This window comes from Xiphophorus maculatus, chromosome 12 (assembly GCF_002775205.1).
Source record: "Xiphophorus maculatus strain JP 163 A chromosome 12, X_maculatus-5.0-male, whole genome shotgun sequence".
Taxonomy (NCBI): Eukaryota; Metazoa; Chordata; class Actinopteri; order Cyprinodontiformes; family Poeciliidae; genus Xiphophorus; species Xiphophorus maculatus.
This window is the reverse complement of record NC_036454.1, coordinates 1,661,270-1,682,881: the sequence shown is the minus strand read 5'-3', so window position 1 is coordinate 1,682,881 and position 21,612 is coordinate 1,661,270. Positions and strand designations below refer to the sequence as shown.

Here is a 21,612-nt window from a genome sequence, read left to right as displayed (position 1 = left end):
ATTATTATTTTTCTATCTTAGTGAAAATTTGCCATTGCACCTGAATTTGTCCACTGAGGGATAATAAAGGATATTTCTATTATATTGTTATATTATTAGATATCAATAATATTGATATTATTATTAGTAATAATGTTATTATTTATTCCTTACATTCGCAGGTTTTTGCTCATGTTTTAATTTTCCAGTTTCGTTATTAAATCGCTTGATTTAGTAAATTTGCGTCTTTACAAAAACCAAAAATCACCAACATATTAAACCTGAATTATTGAAATTTAATTCAATAACTGTTTTCACAGATGAAACAAATCAAAAATGAAAAGAAATTAAAGATGCCATATTTATAGATTTACATTCAGAAAGATTATTTTTTATAATATTATTTTTTTAATTCCAAACAGAAAAACATTTTTCATAATTATTATTTCTTTAATAATCTTTTGGCTCTAAAAGGAAAAAAAACTCAAAATTATTTTGTGTTTCAGTTTAAAGTCTGAATAACTTTAAACTGTTATTTTCCATGTTTATTGGAACTGCAGCCAATAATCAGTGATCGATATTTTCTGACCTCCACCGCCTTGTAGAAAACGCTGCTGCCGACCTGAACCACCTCCAGGTTCTGTTCCTGCTCGTTCCGGGCGCATTTGATGTACGTCATCCAGCTGCGCTGGTCCTCCTGGCTGGCATCCACGAAGAACCGGACCGACCCGTCTTCATTGAACACCTGGAGACCAAACCGACCCGAAACCGATCAGAAACCGATCAGAAACCGATCAGAAGCCGATCAGAAATTGATCAGAAACCGATCAGAAGCCGATCAGAAGCCGATCAGAAACCGATCAGAAACCGATTGGTTCGAGTTCCAGACGATGTTTGGTTTTAGAGAAATATTTTTAGCGGTAAGATCTGGAGAACCCGGCCCATTCTCACTCCCAGCTCGTCATGTTCCGGTCGGTCCGTCACATGTTGACTCCATGGCTCCGTTTCGTGTCAACATGTCACGCGCGGGTTTTTGCCCTAAACTTAACCAAGTCGTCGGTTCTGAAGGTTCGGCAGCGGTTTGTAGAACCCTGGGTCGGCAGTGAGAAAGTCGCTCATGTTGAATTTAACTCATTATTTAAATAATGATTTTATTAAAGATATTTATCTTTAATAAAACGAACCAGTTTCATTAAAATCACTTTATTTATTTAACGTGGCTGAAAAAATGTTCAAGATTTTCTGACTGCAGAGAAATTAATAAAAATTAAAAATGTCAAAAGTTTTTCTTTTAGTATAAAATGTGCAAAGATTTTCTTTCTGAAATGTTTGTAAAACAAAATCAGTAAAATTTTCTTTTATTTTTTCTGTAATATTTTCTGCAGAATTTTGATCCGACAGTCAAACAAGTTTTTAATGTTTAATCGAATAAAATATAAAGTTATAAATTTTGTTGCTGATTCTTTGTGTTTTTCGGCTCCTGTAAAAATTAAATGTTATATTTATTATTATTTATGTTTAGAAAATAAAACAGAAATAAATTTCACACCGTTGGTTTGTTTAACTGATATTTTTATATTTTGATGTGATGGAAGTCCAGAACCGGTTCCGATCGCTGCTGCAGCGGGAAGAACCGCTGAAGGTTCGGCTCATTTAAAGAATCTTTCCGGAGCTGATTCGGTTCTGACTGGTTCTGATTCGGTTCTGACTGGTTCTGATTCGGTTCTGACTGGTTCTGCTGGAAGTGTTTAGATGTTCCGAAAAGCCTGAAATCCGCGAACACAACCGGAGGTTAAGGTGTGTATGACGGGCCGGACCGAACCGAACCGGACGGAACCGAACCGGGCCGGACCAACCCAAACCGGGCACAACCGGACCGAACCGGGCCGGGCCTCACCTCCCACATCAGGTTGTTGTTCTTGTACAGGTCCACGTGTTCCGGTGAGACCAGGCGGCCGGTAAATGGACCCATTTCGGTTCCGGCTTTGATCCAGGTCTTGGAGAAAATCCCGAGTCCTTCTCCTGCAGCACAGAGAGGTCCAATCAGCCGGACCGGACCGGACCGAACCTCTACAGCGTGTAATATTATCTCTGCTTAGTTTCACAGAAACATAAAATATTCCGTAAAGGTTCTGCTTACCCGGAACCGAACTCTGCGCGATGATGACCTCGCTGGGCAGAACCAGGCTGGACAGCTTCTGGACCTCTGAACACAAACAGAACTTCACTTAGCTCAGATTCTTTCCGAACAGAACCAGGTTCGGCTCTGGCTCAGCGGCACCAGAACCTCCCGCTGCTCGCCGAACCCCGACCCAGTTCCGAGGATCGGAACCAAATGACAATAACTGGAAAAAGCAAGAAAAAACTGTAAGAAAAGTTCGGCTTCTGTGGATGTCAGGGTTCGGTTCGGTTCGGTCCGGTCCGCCAAACCAGCAGAAACAGAAAAAACATTTAAATTCGAGAAAAGAAGAACGGAACCGGAACCGGAGCGGCGGGTTGATCCCGAACCGCCTTTGAACTCCTGAAACAGAAACAGAAATAATTCCGTCAAAATGACAGAAAAAGATAAAAATGACAAAACAAAAGTTAAAATTTTTCTTCTTAATTATTTCTAACGAAATTTACAAAAAACAAAAACGAATCAAACCATAAAATGAAAAAAAAAAAGAATCAGAAATCAGAGAAGATCCGCTGGAAAAATCATCTTCATGTTCAGAAAAGTTTCAATAACTGATCAAATTAATGGATCGGAACTTTGAGCAGAAAATATTTTCCTTCGTTTTTCTATTTCAGATCAAATTCTGTTTAAAAATAAATCCAAATAAAAACGGAATAAAAACGGAATCACGTTTTCATCTAAAGTCCCTAAAATATGAATTAACGCGATGATTCCGTGTTTTAACTTTATTATTATTATTATTATTATTATTATTATTATTATTATTATTATTATTATTATTATTATTTTGATCTCACCTCCGGAGAAGGACTGGGCCAGCACCTCGGCCGTGAAGGCGGTCCTGGGGCTCGCGCTCGGCCCGGTTCGCTCCTCGTGCTGCAGGTGATGTTGCTGCGCGTGCGGCGGCTGCTCGCCCAGCACGTGCCTCCAGCGGCCGTACAGGAAGCTGTGCAGGATGTCCGAGGTGATGATGTCCGCCAGGGAGAGCGGCTGCTGCGGCTTCAGGGCCAGAGAGGAACCGGCGGGCAGCACGGAGCCCATGGCGGCGGGGGACAGGAGGACCGGGGCGGCGGGGGACAGGAGGACCGGGGCGGCGGAGCGGAAGTTGGGCGGAAGCTCCCGGTCTGGATTCACCGGTGAAGAAGATCCAGCCGCTTGCAGCCCGGGAGGCGCTGGCAGGAGTCGAGAGGTTCTGCAGGAAAACCGAGCTGAGGGAGAGTGGGGGGGCCTTTATACCGGAGCCGCTGAGGAAGAGGAGGAGGAAGAGCAGGAGGCCTGTTATTGGCTCCGCTGCGGTCTCACGCTCAATTAGGACGGAAAGAGCCGATCTGACCCAGACCAGCAGGTACACACAACCCAAACACGCAGCACTGACCGGGGGTCACCGGCCCGCCGGGGGAGGCTCCGTCATGCTCTGGGCTTCAGAAAATGGAGCCGCCGAACCTCCCGGAACCAGCAGCGCTGGAATCCAGGCTGAGTGACGGAGCAGAACATGAGATTAGAGGCCAGATTACAGAGAAACAGCTGCTCTTCATCATCCTCCTCCTCCTCCCGACACCGGCATTAATTATTCCCGCTTTCACTCTGATCTGTATTTATGAGCTTTTAAACATTTATTACCCCCCCGAACACACACACACACACACTCTCTCTCTCTCACACACACACACACACACACACACACACACTCTCTCTCACACACACACCGACACACACACACACCGACACACACTCTCTCACACACACACACACACACACTCTCTCTCTCTCACACACACACCGACACACACACACACCGACACACACTCTCTCACACATTACTGTCGCCTGTCGTTGAAACAAGCTGGATGTTGAATAGAATCAAATTTTAAATGAAACCTGAAATAAATCCGAACCGAACCTGAACGGACCGGATCCAGAAACCTGTTGATGTTTGAGACTCGGTAGTTTTATTTTGTCTGCGAGTTTTTATTTTTTAAATACATCGACACATATATATATTATAAATAAATATATATTTCATTTATATTTCAAATTTATTGAATTTCTGGCGAAACAAACAAAATAAAAACTCAGAATAATCCTTTATAATCCCACAGTTAAATATTTTATCCCAGTAAATAAAATAAATATAAACTTAAAAAGTTCCTACAAATAAAATAAAACATAATTTCAACATCATGAATTTTCCTCCCGGAGCTCCGGGGGTCACCGAGCCCTGCAGCCCGGTTTCTCGGATCCTCTCCCGGCGTCGGCCCCGGTTCCGCCCCGCCGGCCGCGGGCCGAACCAAGTCGAACGGGCCGGACCGGGCCGGACCGGGCGCTTTTGTCCTGGGAGTCTGAGAGGAGAGAAAGGGGAGAAAATCCGGGAATAAAAGCAGATTTGCAAATGTTTTTTCAATTCGTAGGAGAGAGAAAGGTTGCGTCCTCCTTTCTCTCCCTCCTTTCTTTGCGTGGCGCAGAGCGGGGCTCCACGCACGCGGATCCGGGCGTTTCGGTTCGTTAATGGAGAGGCGCGTCTGGGCCGCATGGACCCGCTTTAATGAGCTTCCCAACAAAAAGCTCCGCGCCGCCGCAACAACGAGCCACTTCAGCCCGAAAAGACGCCGGGAAGTCAGAGGCGGAGGGGGCGGCAGGTGACTGGCACGCGCACAGACACGGGGGGGGGGGGGGGGGGGGGGGGGGGCTGGGAATCAGCCCAAATGGCGCAATAATATTGTTCCGCTAACGTGATTAAGTGGCGCAGAGCCTCATTAGTATTCATGCGGCGGACAGACGCAGCGCGCGCCGCTAATAATCCGCTTTAAAAACCTTTTAATGATCATCAGTCAGCTGCACCAGCCGAACCGAACCGAACCGAACCGAACCGAACCCACCTTCCTCCCGACCAAGGGGAGGAGGAGGGTTCGGTCCAGAGCTTCAGCTTCTCTCCGGAACCAGCAGAACTAAACTAAGACCAGAACATCAGAGCCGGACCCAGAGTCCTCGGTTCCGGACGGTTTCCCACATCCCGCTTTTAAAAAAAAAAAACAATTAAATCTCATTTGGAAAAAGTTCTGCTGAGGTTCTATGACCCAAACATCGGCCTGCTTTTCTCCAGAAATGTTTCCGAACCTGTTCTGGTTCGGCCTCTGGTCCGATGACCTTCAGGACATTCAGGAAAACTTCGCGGTTCCGAAATGTTCTGCTGGAACCGAAACCCCGAAAACCAGAACCAGGAAAACTTCATCGATCAGCAGAGAGAGAAAATTTAAAATTAAAAATATAAAAATGATAAAATATAAAAATGATAAAATATAAAAATGATAAAATATAAAAGTCATAAACAGAAAAATCAAAACCTGTTTCCGTTTTCACCTCAGATTCCAGGTTCCGGTTCGGTTCCGTCTGGCGGGACAAATTCAGGAGAGAAATCAAAGATTCGTTTCTCAAAGCTCATAAACCCGATTCGGCTGAGCTGATCAACCCGCCCGGTTCCGACTGGACCTGGACTTCAGTTTGAACCAGGAATCCGGTTCTGGTTCCGGTCGTCTCAAACTGAAGTTCTGGAGGAATCCCTCCAGGTCCAATCCTTGGTTCTGATCCAGACGGTTCGGGGTAAATCTTCAGTATAATCTCAGACAGAACATTTGGGTCAGAACCGGCGCGGCCCCGCCGGGCCCCTTCAGGGAAAACATTTGGACCGGGTCCAGATCCCCATCACGTTAATGTTTAATCAGGTCTCCGCTTCATCGGTACTTACCGAACTCCTTCCGGTACTTTATGACCGCAGAGCTGCATGCATTAGCCGAACCGGACCCCTGGGTCCAACCAGAACTCTGAAACCACAAACAGAACCGGCCGGTTCCGTCGCTACATGAAGAGCTTCAGTCCATCATGAAAACATCCAGAACCGGACCAGAACCTTCACAACTTTGGTTCTGATTAATAAATTCATCACAATCAGTTTCAGTTGGAGGGACCAGAACTGCGGACCGGAACCAGAACTGCGGACCGGAACCAGAACTACAGCAATAATCATAATAATAATTATTATTCCCGAATTTAACCGGTTTCATCAGGAACCGTTTCCTTTTCCTCTTCGGTTCTGCAGGGTTCTGGGCCCCGTCTGGAACCGGTCCAGATTCTTCAGAACTTCCTCGTTCATGTTCCTGTAAATATCCGTTTCCACGGCGAGTCCTTCCTGGGAGCCCCAGCGGCCCCCGGCGGCCCGCGGGCCCCCGGGCCGCTCGGCGGTGATTACAGGAACGTTTTAGCGACCCGATGACATCACGCCGTTAGCCCGACCAGAACCATCTGCGCCGCTCAGGGAGCATGAATAAATGATCAGAACCGTGTTCATGTCAGGACACCGACCTCCGGCCGGCGGGGCTCAAGCGGCGGGCCGCGGGCCGGTTCTGACCCAAAACACACAAGTTTGGTTCGCTGATTGGAGCCAAGCAGAATTTCATCCATAATTTTCATAAAACCAAATCTGACCCAAGTTGAAGATGTGACGTCCAGAGCTGAAGAGGTTTTTCCTTCATTTTAATGTTTTTATTCATATTTAAGAACAAAAATTAGCTGCTTAAATTTTAACAGGTTTTGATTTCAGAAGCTTTTTTTATGGTTTACAGTAAAATGAAGCCAGAAAAACGTCTTCAGTTTTAAAAATGTCAGAAACAAAGTTTGGCTGCCAGGAGAGAAATGAACATTAAAAATGAACGAATGCGGATCTATAGATCTAGATCTATGTGGTGTAAAACATCAGGAACAAAACGCTCCAGATGTTCCAGCTCCTCAGTTTGTCCTGAAACCATAAAAATCCCACAGAGACTTTTTCACTCAGAAACAAGGATCCGGTTTATTAGCCCTCAGATTAACAGCAGCCCGCGGCCCGGTTCTGTCTGTCAATAGAATCTAATAGAAAAATCTGCAGGTTACAGTCGGACGTCTGTCCATTAGAAAAAGAACAGAAACCATGAAACCAGAAGCTGCCCTCCAGAACCCGACTCCCATCAGGAAGCCGGACGCTGAAGTGGGCCGGTGCGCGCAGCTCCGGTTCTGGTCGCAGCTGTCGGAACCAGAACCGGACACCTGGCATGAATCCACTCCAGCTGTTTTAACAATGCGGCGCCGCCCGACCCGGAGCCGCCCTGCCATAAAGGGGCGGAGCTTCAGCTAATCTCTGGCCCAATTACAGGCGGGTCGGAACCAAACCGGCGCCGGGACGGGCGGCGCTCCGGGGGGTCAGAGCAGGAGGCAGTTCACCTAGCAGTCTTGAGGAAACACACACACACACACACACACACACACACACACACACACACACACACACACACACACACACACACACACACACACACTCGCAGATCGGTTAAACACAACATGTGAATTAAACAGTAGAACAGAAACAAACCATTTTAAGTGGAGAGCACCGCCAGAGGAAATGTACACAAACCAAAGCGTCTCATCGACAAACTGAATATTTATACGATTTAAATAAACCCCTGAAGAGGAGAACTCATTATTATTGTCTTTATCATCATCATCATCACACAGAAAGCAGAACCATTGATTCAATAACAGCCAGATCTCCGGAAACAAGACAAACCTCTCTGTGGTCCGACGCTAACAGAGCCGCCGCCGCCGCCGCCGCCGGCTGGCCGCGCAGACATGGCTACCGAACAAACCCAGCAAACTGCAGCTCGCTAATAATCTGAGGACCAAACCTGCAGCTAACAGGACATGTTGGCTAACGAACCTGAAATACTGCAACAGATGGAATTAAACTTGTAGAAAAATCGAAACAAAGATTTCAAAAAATAGACAAAACTAAAAACTTCAGGACTGACATCTCTTAAAAAATAAAATGAACAAGTCTTTAAATTTTACCAAATTTGCATCAAATAAGCTTAAACAGTAAATTAGCTGAATTTCAATAAGAAAAGCCAAAAATATATTTACATTTGTGCAAGTTTGAAAACAACAGAACTACTTTTTGAGGAACATTACCAACCCTTAATAACCACACACACACACACACACACACACACACACACACACACACACACACACACACACACACACACACAGATAAAGCATAAATCAGCACCGCTCGGATACACATAATGTTAAGCTAATGTCTTCAGGAAGCTAAGCTAACGGCTTCTGGTAGCTAAGCTAAACCACTTTCAGCTAAATTATTGTTAAACCAGGCAGGAAAATGTTGAACTCAAAGCAGGTTTGGCAGCTCATCAATTAAAACGGATCATTTTGGAGTTAATATTTAATATTTAACCATTTACACCAGCCGTTTCTTTGGAGCCATTTAATTACTGGTTTTGTCCGTTTTCCTAGCAATATTGAAAAAATCTTTAGTAGCTTATTAATTTCAAATCCACAGACGAGTTCTTCCTTATGCTAACTCCTCGGTTTAAAAATGAAACATCAGAACTGAAATCTGGACCCATTTTTACAGTTAGTTGGAAAATCAACACTAATTATGTCAAAGATATGCAACCTGGGTAAGATGTTTAAATTTTAATGAGCGTACATATGCAGGGTTAGTGTGGAGGATGACGATGAGTCTGAGCTTAGCATGAAGCTAAGCTAGCTTGGTTTGGGGTTAAATTACTCAGTATTTAAGTTTTTGTTCACACTGAAACAACAGTTAGGATGTTAAAAATGAAACGTAGTAAATATTAAAATGCTGATAGTCCGACTGCTGCTGCTTGTTTCTCACTTTATTATTTTATTAAATTCACAACTGGATTTAGAAAAGTCATCATTTTTCTCCTGTAGTTTAACAAGATTTAATCTAGTTTGATTTTTTTGAGTTTAAAATCTATTTCTGATGTTAACTGTAAAGTCAGAGCTGACCTTTAACCTGTGAGCTGATGACATCACAGGTTAGCATAAACCTGCATATTGAGAACAGAGATAAAAATCTGACGGTTTACATCTAAATATTTTGTTTAAAGATTATGCAGATGAAGCTCAGCTTCTGTCAGGAAGTTAAAATATCAGCAAGTTTAACAGATATTTTACATTTATTTTTATTTCCATTGCAGAATATTCACATTATTTCTTTGCTGAAAGTAAGTAGAGGGTTAACTTTAATGATTGTTTAATTTCTTAATGTCTGTTAAAATGTTACTGGAGAGAAATAGTCAAAGCCAATAAAGGGACGTTAAGTTTGCTGGTTAGAAAAGAGCCGTCTGCTGTTACTTCAGTTCCCGTTAACTTAAATGTTGCATTTGCATATTTGGGAGGAAAACATGAACATTTCACGCATGGCAGGCCAGATTTACCGAGCTTCGTTGGTTCAAACAAAAAGCAAAGTTGTGCATAGAGCGCTCCACGTTTGGCAGTTTGTTAGCAAGTTGAAAAAGAATATCAGTAAATGTCAAAGATCAATAGCTTTTTATTCTGTCAGCTCTTTTAAATTTTGTCAAGGCAAAACAGTGTTCACATGTTAAACCATCAGGCTCACCTGATTACTTGGTTTAGGACTTTTTGATAGAACGTGAGCGTCCATTCGTCTCCCACATCCACTCAGCTACATTCACCTAAACACATTCATTCAGCAAACATCCGCTGAGGTAACACTGACCAGCTTCAACGTTTCTCCACACAAACTAAGCAGAACTAACAGCAATAATTCAGTTTCACTGTGGAAGAAAACAAGGAATATCCTCCTGTTTTTATAAAAAGTGGTGCTGAACTGCTGAGGTTCTTTCCTGCCAGGAAACGTCTTCGACCACAGAGAGATCTGGCTTTAGACAACAATATGATCGCCACTTGTTTCATCGTTACATAATAAAACCTAGAGAGTTCACTATCGATAAACAGGAAGAAGAATCATCAAACCAAAGAAAACAATCGTGTCATTGCACCTCCAAGATGGCGACCAAACAGGTGAAATCAGGTGAGTAGAAAGACCCAGCGAGCAAAAATTTAGTACAAAATACAGTTTTATCTCTGACGGTAAAACATCACATTTCCATCCAACGCTATTAAAATATTTCTATGCCAAAATAAAAAAGATAACTGAGAGTCAACACACAATCTGACGCATGCTTTAAAACATTATCATGAACAAAATAATATATCTGATTTTCTTACTCAAGACTGCTAAGCCTTTTACCGTTTATCAGAAAAATAAAACTAGACAAAATATAGATTATACTGGATTTGTTTTTGTTCAAAGCCACACTGATAGATCTTTAAGTTCAAGTTTGATAAAAAAAAAAAAAAAAGAAAATCAGGTCTATGCTGTGGAGACCAGAGGCTAGTCCAAAAAAATCTGCCTGACAAAATATCAACTCTGTAAGGTTAAAAAACAGAAAGAAAAGAGTTTGTGATTTTTCAGTTAATCCTTAGTTTTTCTCTACAAAAAGGAAGAAAGAAGCGGCAGAGCGTTGCTTGGAAACCCCGTTTTGGTTGCTGTCAACGACCGTCCGACGCCTGGAGCCCGAGACGAAGGAGCCTCTAGTGATCCTGGCGGAAACAAGACGACACGGTGGTTCAGCGGGTTCACCGCGGCCCGGCGGAGGAGGGCGGAGCCTCCGGTGTTACCTGGATCTGGGCGGGGTTCCACAGGTAGGGCTGCTGTCTGTAGTATTCTGCTAACACTGCAGTGTAGTCTGGCACCGAACTCTGCTGAGACGACTGACCTGCAACAACAACAAGACCACCATGACACCAAGAACCGCTCATGTTACAGTGTAGCCCAAGTTAGCGTAGCCCAGAGTTATTGTAGAGCAGAGTTAGCATAGCCCAGAGTTAGCGGGCCCCAGAGTTAGCATAGCCCAAGTTAGCGGACCCCAGAGTTAGCGGGTTCCATGGGGACAGAACGCCGTGTTAGCGTCGGACCTCCATCCTAATTGATTGTGTGTCTGGTTCTGTTTAACGTGACCTTCCCTGACGGCAGCTGCCACGGTTTCACATGTCAGGTGGAGGGAAGTGGGCCGTACCGGATCAGAACTGGACTCTACAGTGAGCAACAAGTGAGCGTTCATGCAGTCGTACTCTGTTTCTTGTAGTAGTCCTCCCAGGCCTTGCTGTAGTCCGTCATCATGTTCTGAGGCTGGTTCTGCTGACCTGCACACACACACACCCACACACACCGTCAGCCTCTGGCCGTCCAGCAGCCGCTTCCTGCCGGGTGAACTCTCCCTTCCCTCAGAAGGCTGCACAGTATCCGTGTGTGTGTGTCTGTGTGTGCACTTGCCTAGCTTCTTATAGTACTGCTCCCATGCTTTGGAGTAGTCCATCTGTCCTGTCTGAGCCAAACTGTGACCTACACACACACAAACACACACAACCAAACTGTGACCTACACACACACACAAACACACACAACCAAACTGTGACCTACACACACACACAAACACACACAGCTTCAGCCGCTGAACTGCAAACCAGCAGCTCTGAGCTTCTGACCACCAACCTGGTGCTTCTCTAAACTCACGACTAACCCAGGCAGGAGGAGGCAGCTGCAGCCAGAGCTGTGGATGTGGGGTGTGTGTGTGTGTGTGTGTGTGTGGTCCCACCTGGGTCCTGCTGTCCCGGGTTCTGCCAGCTGGTCTGGTAGGTGTTCCCCCAAACACCGGTCACAAACGGCTGGCCGCTGCTGCAGACACAAACACCTGATGAACACCTGCTTACAACCGACCAATCACGTCGTCAGATCACACTTAGCCGAAAATCTAATCAATAATCTGAAATAGATCAGATTATCTGACTGTAATCTGAAACAAGTTGGGATTTCTGACTGGTGGTGAAACAGCAGATTTTGAGCTGTTTGATCCAAAACCAGTAGATTGATAGATCTATAGATCTACAGAGGATGATCCTTAGATCTACAGAGGATGATCCTTAGATCTACAGAGGATGATCCTTAGATCTACAGAGGAGGATCTAGCAGTGTTTCTAACAGTTTGTATTTTGATTGTTGTTGGAAAATGTGTTAATTTTTATTTTTCTGTTTTGTAAACAACCATCAGGAAACGCTCTGGACCGATCCACGACATTCAGCTCCTCACTTCCTGTTTACACCTGAAGATGGAGCCTCTGATTGGCTGGGAGGCAGTGAACAGGTCAGAGGTCAGAGGTCCTTACTTGTGGTGGGCAGCAGGGCCCTGGGTGAAGGGGCCGAAGCCGAATCCTCCGTTGCTCATGATCCCCGATCCCTGCAGGGAGACGAGACGGAAGCGTGAGCGCGGACCGGGCCGGACCAGAACCCGGGCCGGACCCCCAGCTTGGCGCGTTCCGGCGGCTCACCCCGATCTTGTCGTCGATGAGCTGGCGGGCGACCTCCATCTGCTGGGCGGAGCCGCGGATGGTGAAGACCCGGGTGTTGGGGTCGGTGGAGGGCGGCGGGTTCCTCTGCAGCTCCACATGGGCCCCGGACTGCTGGTTGATGCTCTTGATGGTTTCACCGCCTGGAGGGAGGAGCACACGTCACTTCCTGTTCACCAGAACCTGGACCTGGACTTGGACTTGAGCCAAAAACTCTACCAGGAGCAGAACCAGAGCAGCTGGACTCATGAGGAGCTCCTGGTTCTGACTGGGTTTGTGTGGACCCATCAGAACCAGGAGCTCCTCATATCATAACCTGCCTCTGGTTCTGTTGGTTCTGACTGGAGATCTGACGGATCACTGAAACATTTTCTGGTTTTTCTAAATTAAAAAACTTTGATCAGTCGATTACCGCTCACTGCTTCAGTAATCAATAATCAATATCTGGAGGAAACTAAAAAAGGATCGGCTGAAAGAAATTAAACCAAAACTGAAGAAAATAGAGAAACATTTTACAGGTAAACCTGGAAATCTCCCAGATTTCTTCAGTTTTAGATTCTTTCAATCCAATTAATGATCAGATAATCAATAACTGAGCTCCTCTCGATCGTCCACTAAAGGAATCCAGTTATTGATCGGCAGGCAATAAATCAATAAAATGATTTAAATCAGGAAGTCAATTATTAGTGTAATTGTGTCTTTTATTTATAACTTTTCATAAATGAAAAATCTGCAGAATGAAATGATGTCAGAATAATTGATCACTAAAATAATCAATATCTTTTCTCCTCCTGGGTCTCAGAGTTCAGCTCCATTTATTTCAGAGTAGAAAAAAAACATGGAATATGAACGCAGAATGTGTGTGTGTGTGTGTGTGTGTGTGTGTGTAGGTTCAGACGGTCGAGCCGCAGCTTCCAAAATAAAAGCCACACAGAGAAATGAATGTCACCATGTGGCTGCTGGTTACTGCACACACACTGCATACACACACACACTGCATACACACACACACACACTGCATACACACACACACACTGCATACACACACACACTGCATACACACACACACTGCATACACACACACACTGCATACACACACACACACTGCATACACACACACACTGCATACACACACACACTGCATACACACACACTGCACACACACACACACACTGCACACACACACACACTGCATACACACACACTGCACACACACACACACTGCATACACACACACTGCACACACACACACTGCACACACACACACTGCATACACACACACTGCATACACACACACTGCACACACACACACACACTGCACACACACACACACTGCACACACACACACACTGCATGTTTTTTTTAAAGTTTTGTTACAGGTTTTATTGGCTCTAGTGGCCTTTATTTGAAAGTAGTTTGACAGGAAACAGGGCGATCAGAGGGGGAAGACGTGTGGCAAATGTCACCAGGCCGGGACTCGAACCCGCGACCACCGCCACGGGGAGCAAGGCCTCAATACGTGGGCCGTGCTTTGCCCCTGCGCCACCACAGCGCCCCACACACTGAATGGTTAATGTTTTTCCTCTCTGTGGCTGTCAGAGTTTGTTCCCGGTTCTGACCCGATTCAGACCGGGGGGGCTGTGCGCCTACCTTTGCCAATGACCAGGCCGCACTTATCAGCTGGGATGGTGTAGGTGACCTCCTGCAGCGGGCCGGGAGAGCCCATGGTCCAGTCACTGCGACCTCTGACCCTGGAGCTCCGCAGGGCCGAGCCGAAGCCGTCCCGCTCCTGGACACAGGGGAGGGATGAGGGGCGGTTCTGACCCGGTTCTTACATCGCCGGTTCTGGTCTCACCAGGCTTACCTGGGCCGTCTGGATGAGCTCGTTGATGAGGTGGACCGCGTGCTGGCAGCGCTCCGGCTGACCCATCACCATGGCGACGCGCTCCGGACTGATGCCATCATCTGAATACAGCCAGGGTCAAAGGTCAGAACCGCTTCCCTCAGCCGGGGGATGTTAAACATCAAACACAGAGAACCAGAACCAGAACCAGACACTCAGCTTCTGTCTTTAAAACTAAAAACGGATCAATTATTGGAACATTGATTATTATTATGGTCTGGAGTGGAAGTTTGCTTTTATTAAGAACTGAACAGTTCAAGACCCGTTTCCAACGGTTCCCCGACCCGTTTCCAACGGTTCCCCGACCTGCTTTGAACTGAACTCTGACCCCGGCGTCGTTCTGGATCTTCTTGATCATCTCTCCGTTCCTGCCAATCACGATGCCGACAGCGAACCTCGGAACCTGAACCTGTGGACAGATTGGACCTGGGGTTAGCGAGGCGTGGAGATGGCGGTCCGGTCCGTGTTCTGGAGCCGGGGGCCGGTCTTACGTCCAGATTGGTTCCGCCCAGCCTGCCTCCGAAGTCGCTGCGTCCGGACCGAAACTCCCCATCCTTCTCCCGGATCACCTCCAGAACCAACTCCTTGGCCGCCTGTGGATCGGAACCAGAACCAAGTTTAGCACGGAGGACTCCATGTTCGCTCGTACCAGGAAGGTTCTGGACCCAGACAGAACCTCTGACCCTGAATCTAAACTCATCCAGATTCATGACTGCTGTAGCTTCTGCATCGACCTGCTCCAACAATGACCTTTGACCTCCTGTCACCTCGTAAGGCCCGTGAACCGGGTCCGGACCCAGAACCGGCTCAGTGTAGAGGTTCCGGTACCTGGACTTTGTAGGGATCTCCGGAGATGCGGAGCGGCTTGTCGGCACCGGTCGGCAGCGGCCCGTCCTGGATCATCATCATCTTGACCCCGGCCCGCTCCTGGCAGAACCAGAACCAGAGGCTGAAGGCGGGCTCAGCAGAACCCGTCCCCCGGCGGTCCGGTTTGTCCTACCTGCAGCTGCTTGATGGTGTCGCCGCCGCGGCCGATCACCAGCCCCACCTTGCTGGCCGGGATCAGCATCTCCTGCACCGCGGCGCCGCCGTCGCCGTCACCATGGAAACCCGGCCCGTTCCGACACCGCTCCACGATCTGGACCAGCAGCCGCTTCGCCTGCCTGGACAGAACCAGAACCGTTACAGAGCCGGGTCCACAGGAACCAGAACCAGACAAACCGGTTCTGGTCGGACCAGGTCAGCCCGCCGACACTCACTCGATGCTCTCTGGAGTTCCGGTCAGTGAACACGGCCGCTCCATCAGCCCTCCGCTATCTGAGACACAAAGCAGCCATCAGCGGGTCAGAACCGGGTCAGAACCGGGTCCTGGGCCGATTCCGGACTCACCTGAGGCGATCTGGATCTTACATCCCGACTCCAGCTGGATCCTGGTGATCTGCTCGCCGCCTCTGCCGATAACTGAGGAGCAACAAGCAGAGAGGTGAGCGGGCCGCCGCCGACCAGAACCAGAACCTCAGGGTGATACTCACTGAAGCCCACCATCCGGTCCGGGACCTTGTACTCCTCTGTCATCACCCTGCGCGCGCACACACACATACACACACACACACACACACATACACACACACACACACACACATACAGGTGATGGATCTATAATGATCTCAGCTCACACTGAGCGCTATTAGCAAACAGAACATGGAGCTGAGAGCAAAGGATTATGGGATCCCTGCTGTGTGTGTGTGTGTGTGGGTGTGTGTGTGTGTGTGTGTGTGTGTGTGTGTGTGTGTGGGTGTGTGTGTGTGTGTGTGTGTGGGTGTGTGTGTGTGTGTGTGATCAATAGCAGCTGCTCCTACCTCTGATGGCCCATGGCTGGGAGCTGGTTACCCACTGAGGAGAGAGAAACCACCGTTAGATCACGTCTACTGATCCGTCTCACTGACTGCAAACAGGAACAACATGGTTGCTTCTGATAGGTCAAAGGTCACAGAACAGACCTAAAATTCCCACAACTGAGGAACACTGCAGACATTCTCCAGAAACTGTGCTAACATTCTAACGGTGCTAACTACTCTTTGGACCCGGTCTGGACCCGTTCCGGACCAGAGCGGATGTTTGCTTTATACCGTGACGCGCCGCTGTTCGCTGTAGCCTAAGCCCCGCCCACACAGGAACATTAAACTCTTTTGAGCCCCCGTTGTCAGGGAGACGGTGTGTTAGACGTCATGTGGAGGCTATATGGCCTTCTCCCAAACTCTATGCTTAGCGCCACCTACAGGTCTGGAGGATTAAATCGTGTTTCAATTTAGTTGAAACACGATTTAATCGATAATCTGGAACCGTTAACACTTCAGAACCAAAGGTCTTCAGAAGCTGCGCAGCTAACAGCTGAGCTCAGGTTTGAGAAGCATCATGGAGGCCAAACATGAGGCACGCTCCCTGGTCCGGCTCACCTCCGTCCTCTCCGGGTCGCTTCTGTCCGGGGTAGTAGAGCGTGGACTCCACGCTTCCTGAGGAGCTGTTGAGGTGGGACATGGCTTCTCCCCCCATTTTCCCCACAATCTGAGACAAAAAGAGAAAACTCAGTTTATCATCGTTGAACGTATCAAACCTGGAGATTTTACATAAACGCCAGCGTTTTCCAGACTCGGTACTTTATGTACCAGCTGATTCTAAGAACAGATACTGAGAAATTAGCAAGTTGGTACTTATTCAGCACACAATGACTCTTGAAAACACAAAGGATAAATTAAAAAAAAGTTAAATTTGTATGTTTTACAAGTTTTTCTGAACATAACTAGCAAACATTACGTTCCTGTCTGAGTCACAGCGCAGAAATCCAGCTGGAAAATGTCAGATTTGTTTAAAAACGTTTTTTATCAGTTCTTCATGCGACTCAGCTTTCGGTACGCCGAGTCTGATCTAGACCTGATCTGGGATATTAGGCCGGTCTGGCCAATATTTGGTGGCTAACAGAGATGCACCGCCTTCACTGCTTCAGTTAAACATCCCATAATCCTACGCTGCATCGCTGTCACATGACCATCGCCCCGGGTAGCCAATCAGAGAGCGAAGTGACCAAAACATAGAATCGGCGTTCCTGGCGGATCAGGAAGTCAGAAGGACGACGGAGACGGTTTTAGTTTTTCTGTTAAATATCGTCTGCTGCTGCCCAGTCGGCCATGTTTGTTTATTATTATAATAATAAAAGTCACGTTCAAGTTATTTAGTTAACTTTAAATATGATAAACAGAATTTATGAAATATTTAATAATTGAGAATTTTTTTAATTTAAAGAATTTGTTGTGATTTTTGGCTCAGAACTAAAAACCAAATCAGTATCATCAGGAACATTTCTGTCGGTTTTGAAAACATCTTGGAACCCTCTTCCTCTTTCTGAGCAGACGGCCAACACGCCAGCTCCGTATCGCCCCCTGTGTGCCTGCAGTAAAACTACAGGTCTGAGTGGGAAGCTGCGACCCAACAGAACCAGAACCAGTCTAATTACAGTCAGCAGAGAGGAAAGGTTTTGATCCAGTAATTTATTGTTTTTTGATATTTTCCACGTTCAGATAATAAACATGAAGATCTGGAAGTTTTAAACCGTTCCAGGTAACCCGCAGGGCGACGCCTTGTTGCTTGTTTTTATTTTTAGAAAAATTAATAATCCCAAAAAAATAAATAAATTTTTATTTGAATTTGAAACCATCTCTGTTGCTCTGAGCGTTTCACTGGCGGAACAAATTTATTCCTACAGGATAAGTTTATAGTTGATGCATTTAAAGCCGGGAATGTGGGCCAGTCACGCCGCTGGCGCCTCGGCCCGTTGCCTCTGCTTGATCTCTGAAGTTTACCTCAGCGGGATCGCGCGCTTCCTTTCACTCAAACTGGACACAGGCTTACCTGTATGGATATTTACATCAACCCCCTGTGAGGAATCATGTGTCTTTTGAGAACTCAAGGTAGTTTAAACCCACTGTGTTAGCTCTGGTTGCGTTAGCTCTGGTTGCGTTAGCTCTGGTTGTGTTAGCTCTGGTTGTGTTAGCTCTGGTTGTGTTAGCTCTGGTTGCGTTAGCTCTGGTTGCGTTAGCTCTGGTTGTGTTAGCTCTGGTTGTGTTAGCTCTGGTTGTGTTAGCTCTGGTTGCGTTAGCTCTGGTTGTGTTAGCTCTGGTTGTGTTAGCTCTGGTTGTGTTAGCTCTACATGAACCGCAGGAATCACTTGAAGTGGCTTCCAGTGAAGCGTTGATGGAGTGCTGAGAATGATTCATATTTGTGAACAACGAATTATGTGGGTCGTTTCCGTCTCAACAGCTGCCCAGCGTGTGGCGCTGTCTGCCCTGTACAGTTCATGTCTGTGTCCTGGTTGGTTGGCGCATTAGCGGTTAACTAACCAGCGCTAACCTCATCATGCAGGTTCAGCCAGTGAGGAGCTTCACGTTTGCCTCATAGTCATGCATCACGCTGTTTGTATATATATTTTTTTAGTAATATTTTTCCGGTTACGATGCATCAAACCATATCAGATGTTTTGTCCATTTAGTCAGACAGAGTTAATGAGTCCAGAGATCAGAGAAACTCGTCCATAAACTGGAGCAACCAAAACAGTTTCTGTGGCTCTTATTAAAACTCAACAGATAGAAATGTTAGAGCTACTAAAGCCACATTAGCATTAAATTAAATCTCAGTGCAGCAGATTGAACTCATCCTGCAGGGCCGGTCCCAGGCTGCATGAGGCCTGGGGCAGAATCTGACCTAGGGGCCCCTCTTGCTGCTAAAACCATCAGCACCTCTAACAGCTTCTGGGTTGATTTAATCTGGGAGAGAGAGAGTAGATTAACTGGCCAACCTGAAAACAATCAGTTATAATTACAGTTTATTCATTTGTATTTATGAACAAACAGCTCAAAGTCAAAGATTAAACTCACAGCATAAGATTGTTGCTATGGTAACAAAATAATCCAACTATGAATATTGTCTGAACTTTTACAAAGTAAACAGCTCCTTAAAATCTTATATTTAAATGTTAAACAATTTAAAATATTTTAATCTATTTATGCTGAAACCATTAAATCAAATTCAGCAGCATTGCTCATCTCAATAAATAAATGTTACATTTATGTATCTGTGGTTTGTGTTAATATGATCATTTATGGCCCCTGGGGGCCTCATGGAGCCGCTGACTTAATTTGGATTAAACAGAAGTGAAAATAATTGATATTCATCTTAATTAATTTTTTTATTTGTTGTTTTTGATACTAGTTGTGGTTTAAATATTGTTTCACTGGAGATGTTTTCCAGTAACATTTAATAACCCAGTAATATTTTTACATTTTCTGTCACTTTAACATGTTTTAGTATAAAAACATGGCCGACGCCTCGGCGCCGGCTGAGCAGGTTTACTAGGAGAAACTCTGCCATTAATAAACTGATTTATTGTTTTATAGTTTAGTCCACCTGATATCTGGGAGAACAAAGATATTTTATGAATTTTGCTTTTCATCCAAACAAAATTTCAGTTTAATATAATTAAAAATTATAATTTATGAAAACTTTGACCAACCTGGACATTTGAGAAACTCTGTATTTGTGTGTGAGAAAAGATGGGGTCAGCTAATTAATATTCACATATCGGCTTTGAAACGATTCCAGATCAACATCATCTGGATTTATTATCTTTATATTCTAAACGAAGCTCCACCTACAGATGAATCTCCGGGCGCCATGTTTCATTCCTAACAGGAAGTGGTGGTTGTTTTGAGGCCATCTGATTGGCTGACAGGTGTTAGTGTGGCGCTACACTGCCCCCTGTGGGACTGGCATGTTTAAATCAACGGATTTGTTGATGTGGAGAGAACTTTTCTGAAACCAATCCTGAGCGACGGTTTTTAAAACGACACGCTGGAAACGTTTGTTTCTATGGAGACCTGACTGGCTGGAGAAAAATAAACTATTTCTGATTATAAATCAGATTCTGGTTCCTTTCTGAAGGAAAGAGGAGAAGAAGAAACTTTACTTCTGACTGGGTTTGGTTGGTCCTGCTGTTAGTTCCCGTTTGGTTCTGGTACCGATTCGGTTCTGTTTTTGTGGTTCCAGCTCAATTCTGGTTCTGCTGTTAGGTTCTGGTTCTTTTTCCAGCTCGGTTATGGTTCTCCTGGTCTCTGCCAGGCCTGGATCCTTTTTGAGTCTATGGTTCTGTTTTTGTGGTTCCGATCCATTTCCAGCTCCAGAACCTTCTCGCCCACCTCCACAGAGCCCCGGCTGAAACCCCCCAGCCCGGTCCCGGTCCGGGCGTGTGGAGCCACCTGAACAGGTGAGTCAGTGGGTGCAGCAGCAGGCCCCCCTCCCCTCCCTGTTGCTGTTGCATAACCCAGCCTACTTTCTACCTTCCCACCTCACGGTAAGCAGCCGCCCGCACAGGGAGCGGTGCGGGAGGGGGTTCCGTCCTGCCGACCGGGTCTGGACCCCCTACCCGGACCAGAATCGGTGGCTGGGTCCAGAAGCAGCCCACCGGTGAGCGGGCTTTCCCCTCCTCCTGCCCGCTCGGAACCAACAGGTTGCCCCGCAGACTCTCTGACACGTGTGGCCAAAACTTGAGTCCCGCTCCCCCCGTCACTTCCACCCCGACTCCCCCTGCGCTCCGTTCCCGCTGACAGTTCCACAAACTCCCCTCAAACTAACTCGGGAACCGTGTCAGGCCCGGTAAACCGGACCCAACCGGCCTCAAGTCCAACTCCGAGCACCTTTCTGAGCTAGTTAGCATGCTAAGTGTGTTTGTGTTGACGGAGCAGAAGTTCGGAGCAGCAACAGCTCAAACACCATGAAAAGTGCTCCGACTCGGTCCAAACAACGCGGCTCCGCCCGGAACAGGTGTGTGCTAAGCCCCAGAGGAGTTGTTACCTGCCGGGCCCTCTGTAAAACATCGACCAGGCCGTCTGACTTGAGCCCCGGCTGGTTCATCGAGGCCTGTCCCTGCACCAGCTCCGCCATCACCGCCGCCGTTAGCCGGATTAGCCGCCGCTGCTAGCTGCGCAGAGAGAGGAAGAGCTGCGAGAGGGCTCACTCTGAGTCCGTTTTCAGATGCTCTCTGGGATCGTCAACATGGATGCACACTGTTCACTCAGTTATTCATTAAATATCCTGCTGAAATTAAATATATACATAATTTATGGTATAAATACAGCAACTAAATCCAGAATACACACGTAAAATAAACTAAAAACGGAAAACTAAGTTATTAATCAGAGGACGAAAACAAAAATAAATA

General features: G+C 46.4%; 2 protein-coding genes across 6 annotated transcripts in view; both read right to left on the bottom strand.

Annotated features, from left to right (window-relative positions):
- Window positions 1-3,825, bottom strand: part of LOC102236301 (PR domain zinc finger protein 12-like) — a 7,000-nt gene extending 3,175 nt beyond the window's left edge. For 2 of the 3 annotated variants that reach the window (XM_023343288.1, XM_023343290.1), the window contains exons 1-4: window positions 2,956-3,825; window positions 2,120-2,185; window positions 1,877-2,001; window positions 569-724 (exon numbers count right to left, since the gene is read on the bottom strand). In XM_023343288.1, the coding sequence (XP_023199056.1) occupies window positions 569-724; window positions 1,877-2,001; window positions 2,120-2,185; window positions 2,956-3,199 (591 nt within the window). In that variant the 5' untranslated portion in view covers window positions 3,200-3,825. The remainder of the gene's footprint in view (window positions 1-568; window positions 725-1,876; window positions 2,002-2,119; window positions 2,186-2,955) is intronic. The other variant, XM_023343289.1, reaches the window with a different exon arrangement.
- Window positions 3,826-6,974: 3,149 nt separating this feature from the next.
- On the bottom strand, window positions 6,975-21,373 carry LOC102222818 (far upstream element-binding protein 3-like). Of its 3 annotated transcripts, XM_023343682.1 has the most exons (19): window positions 21,246-21,373; window positions 16,802-16,910; window positions 16,205-16,238; window positions 15,878-15,924; window positions 15,735-15,806; window positions 15,605-15,662; window positions 15,346-15,508; window positions 15,174-15,272; window positions 14,837-14,938; window positions 14,652-14,754; window positions 14,307-14,407; window positions 14,093-14,231; window positions 12,425-12,585; window positions 12,263-12,333; window positions 11,695-11,774; window positions 11,373-11,441; window positions 11,171-11,242; window positions 10,718-10,815; window positions 10,613-10,639 (listed from the first exon to the last, which is right to left on the bottom strand). In XM_023343682.1, the coding sequence occupies exons 1-19, from the start codon at window positions 21,333-21,335 to the stop codon at window positions 10,631-10,633; spliced, it is 1,677 nt and encodes a 558-aa protein (XP_023199450.1). In that variant the 5' UTR covers window positions 21,336-21,373; the 3' UTR covers window positions 10,613-10,630. The 3 variants fall into 3 exon arrangements, with proteins under 3 accessions (XP_023199451.1, XP_023199452.1, XP_023199450.1); XM_023343683.1 differs by lacking the exon at window positions 11,373-11,441 and having other exon boundaries at window positions 6,975-10,639; window positions 21,246-21,372; XM_023343684.1 differs by lacking the exons at window positions 11,171-11,242; window positions 11,373-11,441 and having other exon boundaries at window positions 6,975-10,639.
- Between the last annotated feature and the right edge of the window lie 239 nt (window positions 21,374-21,612).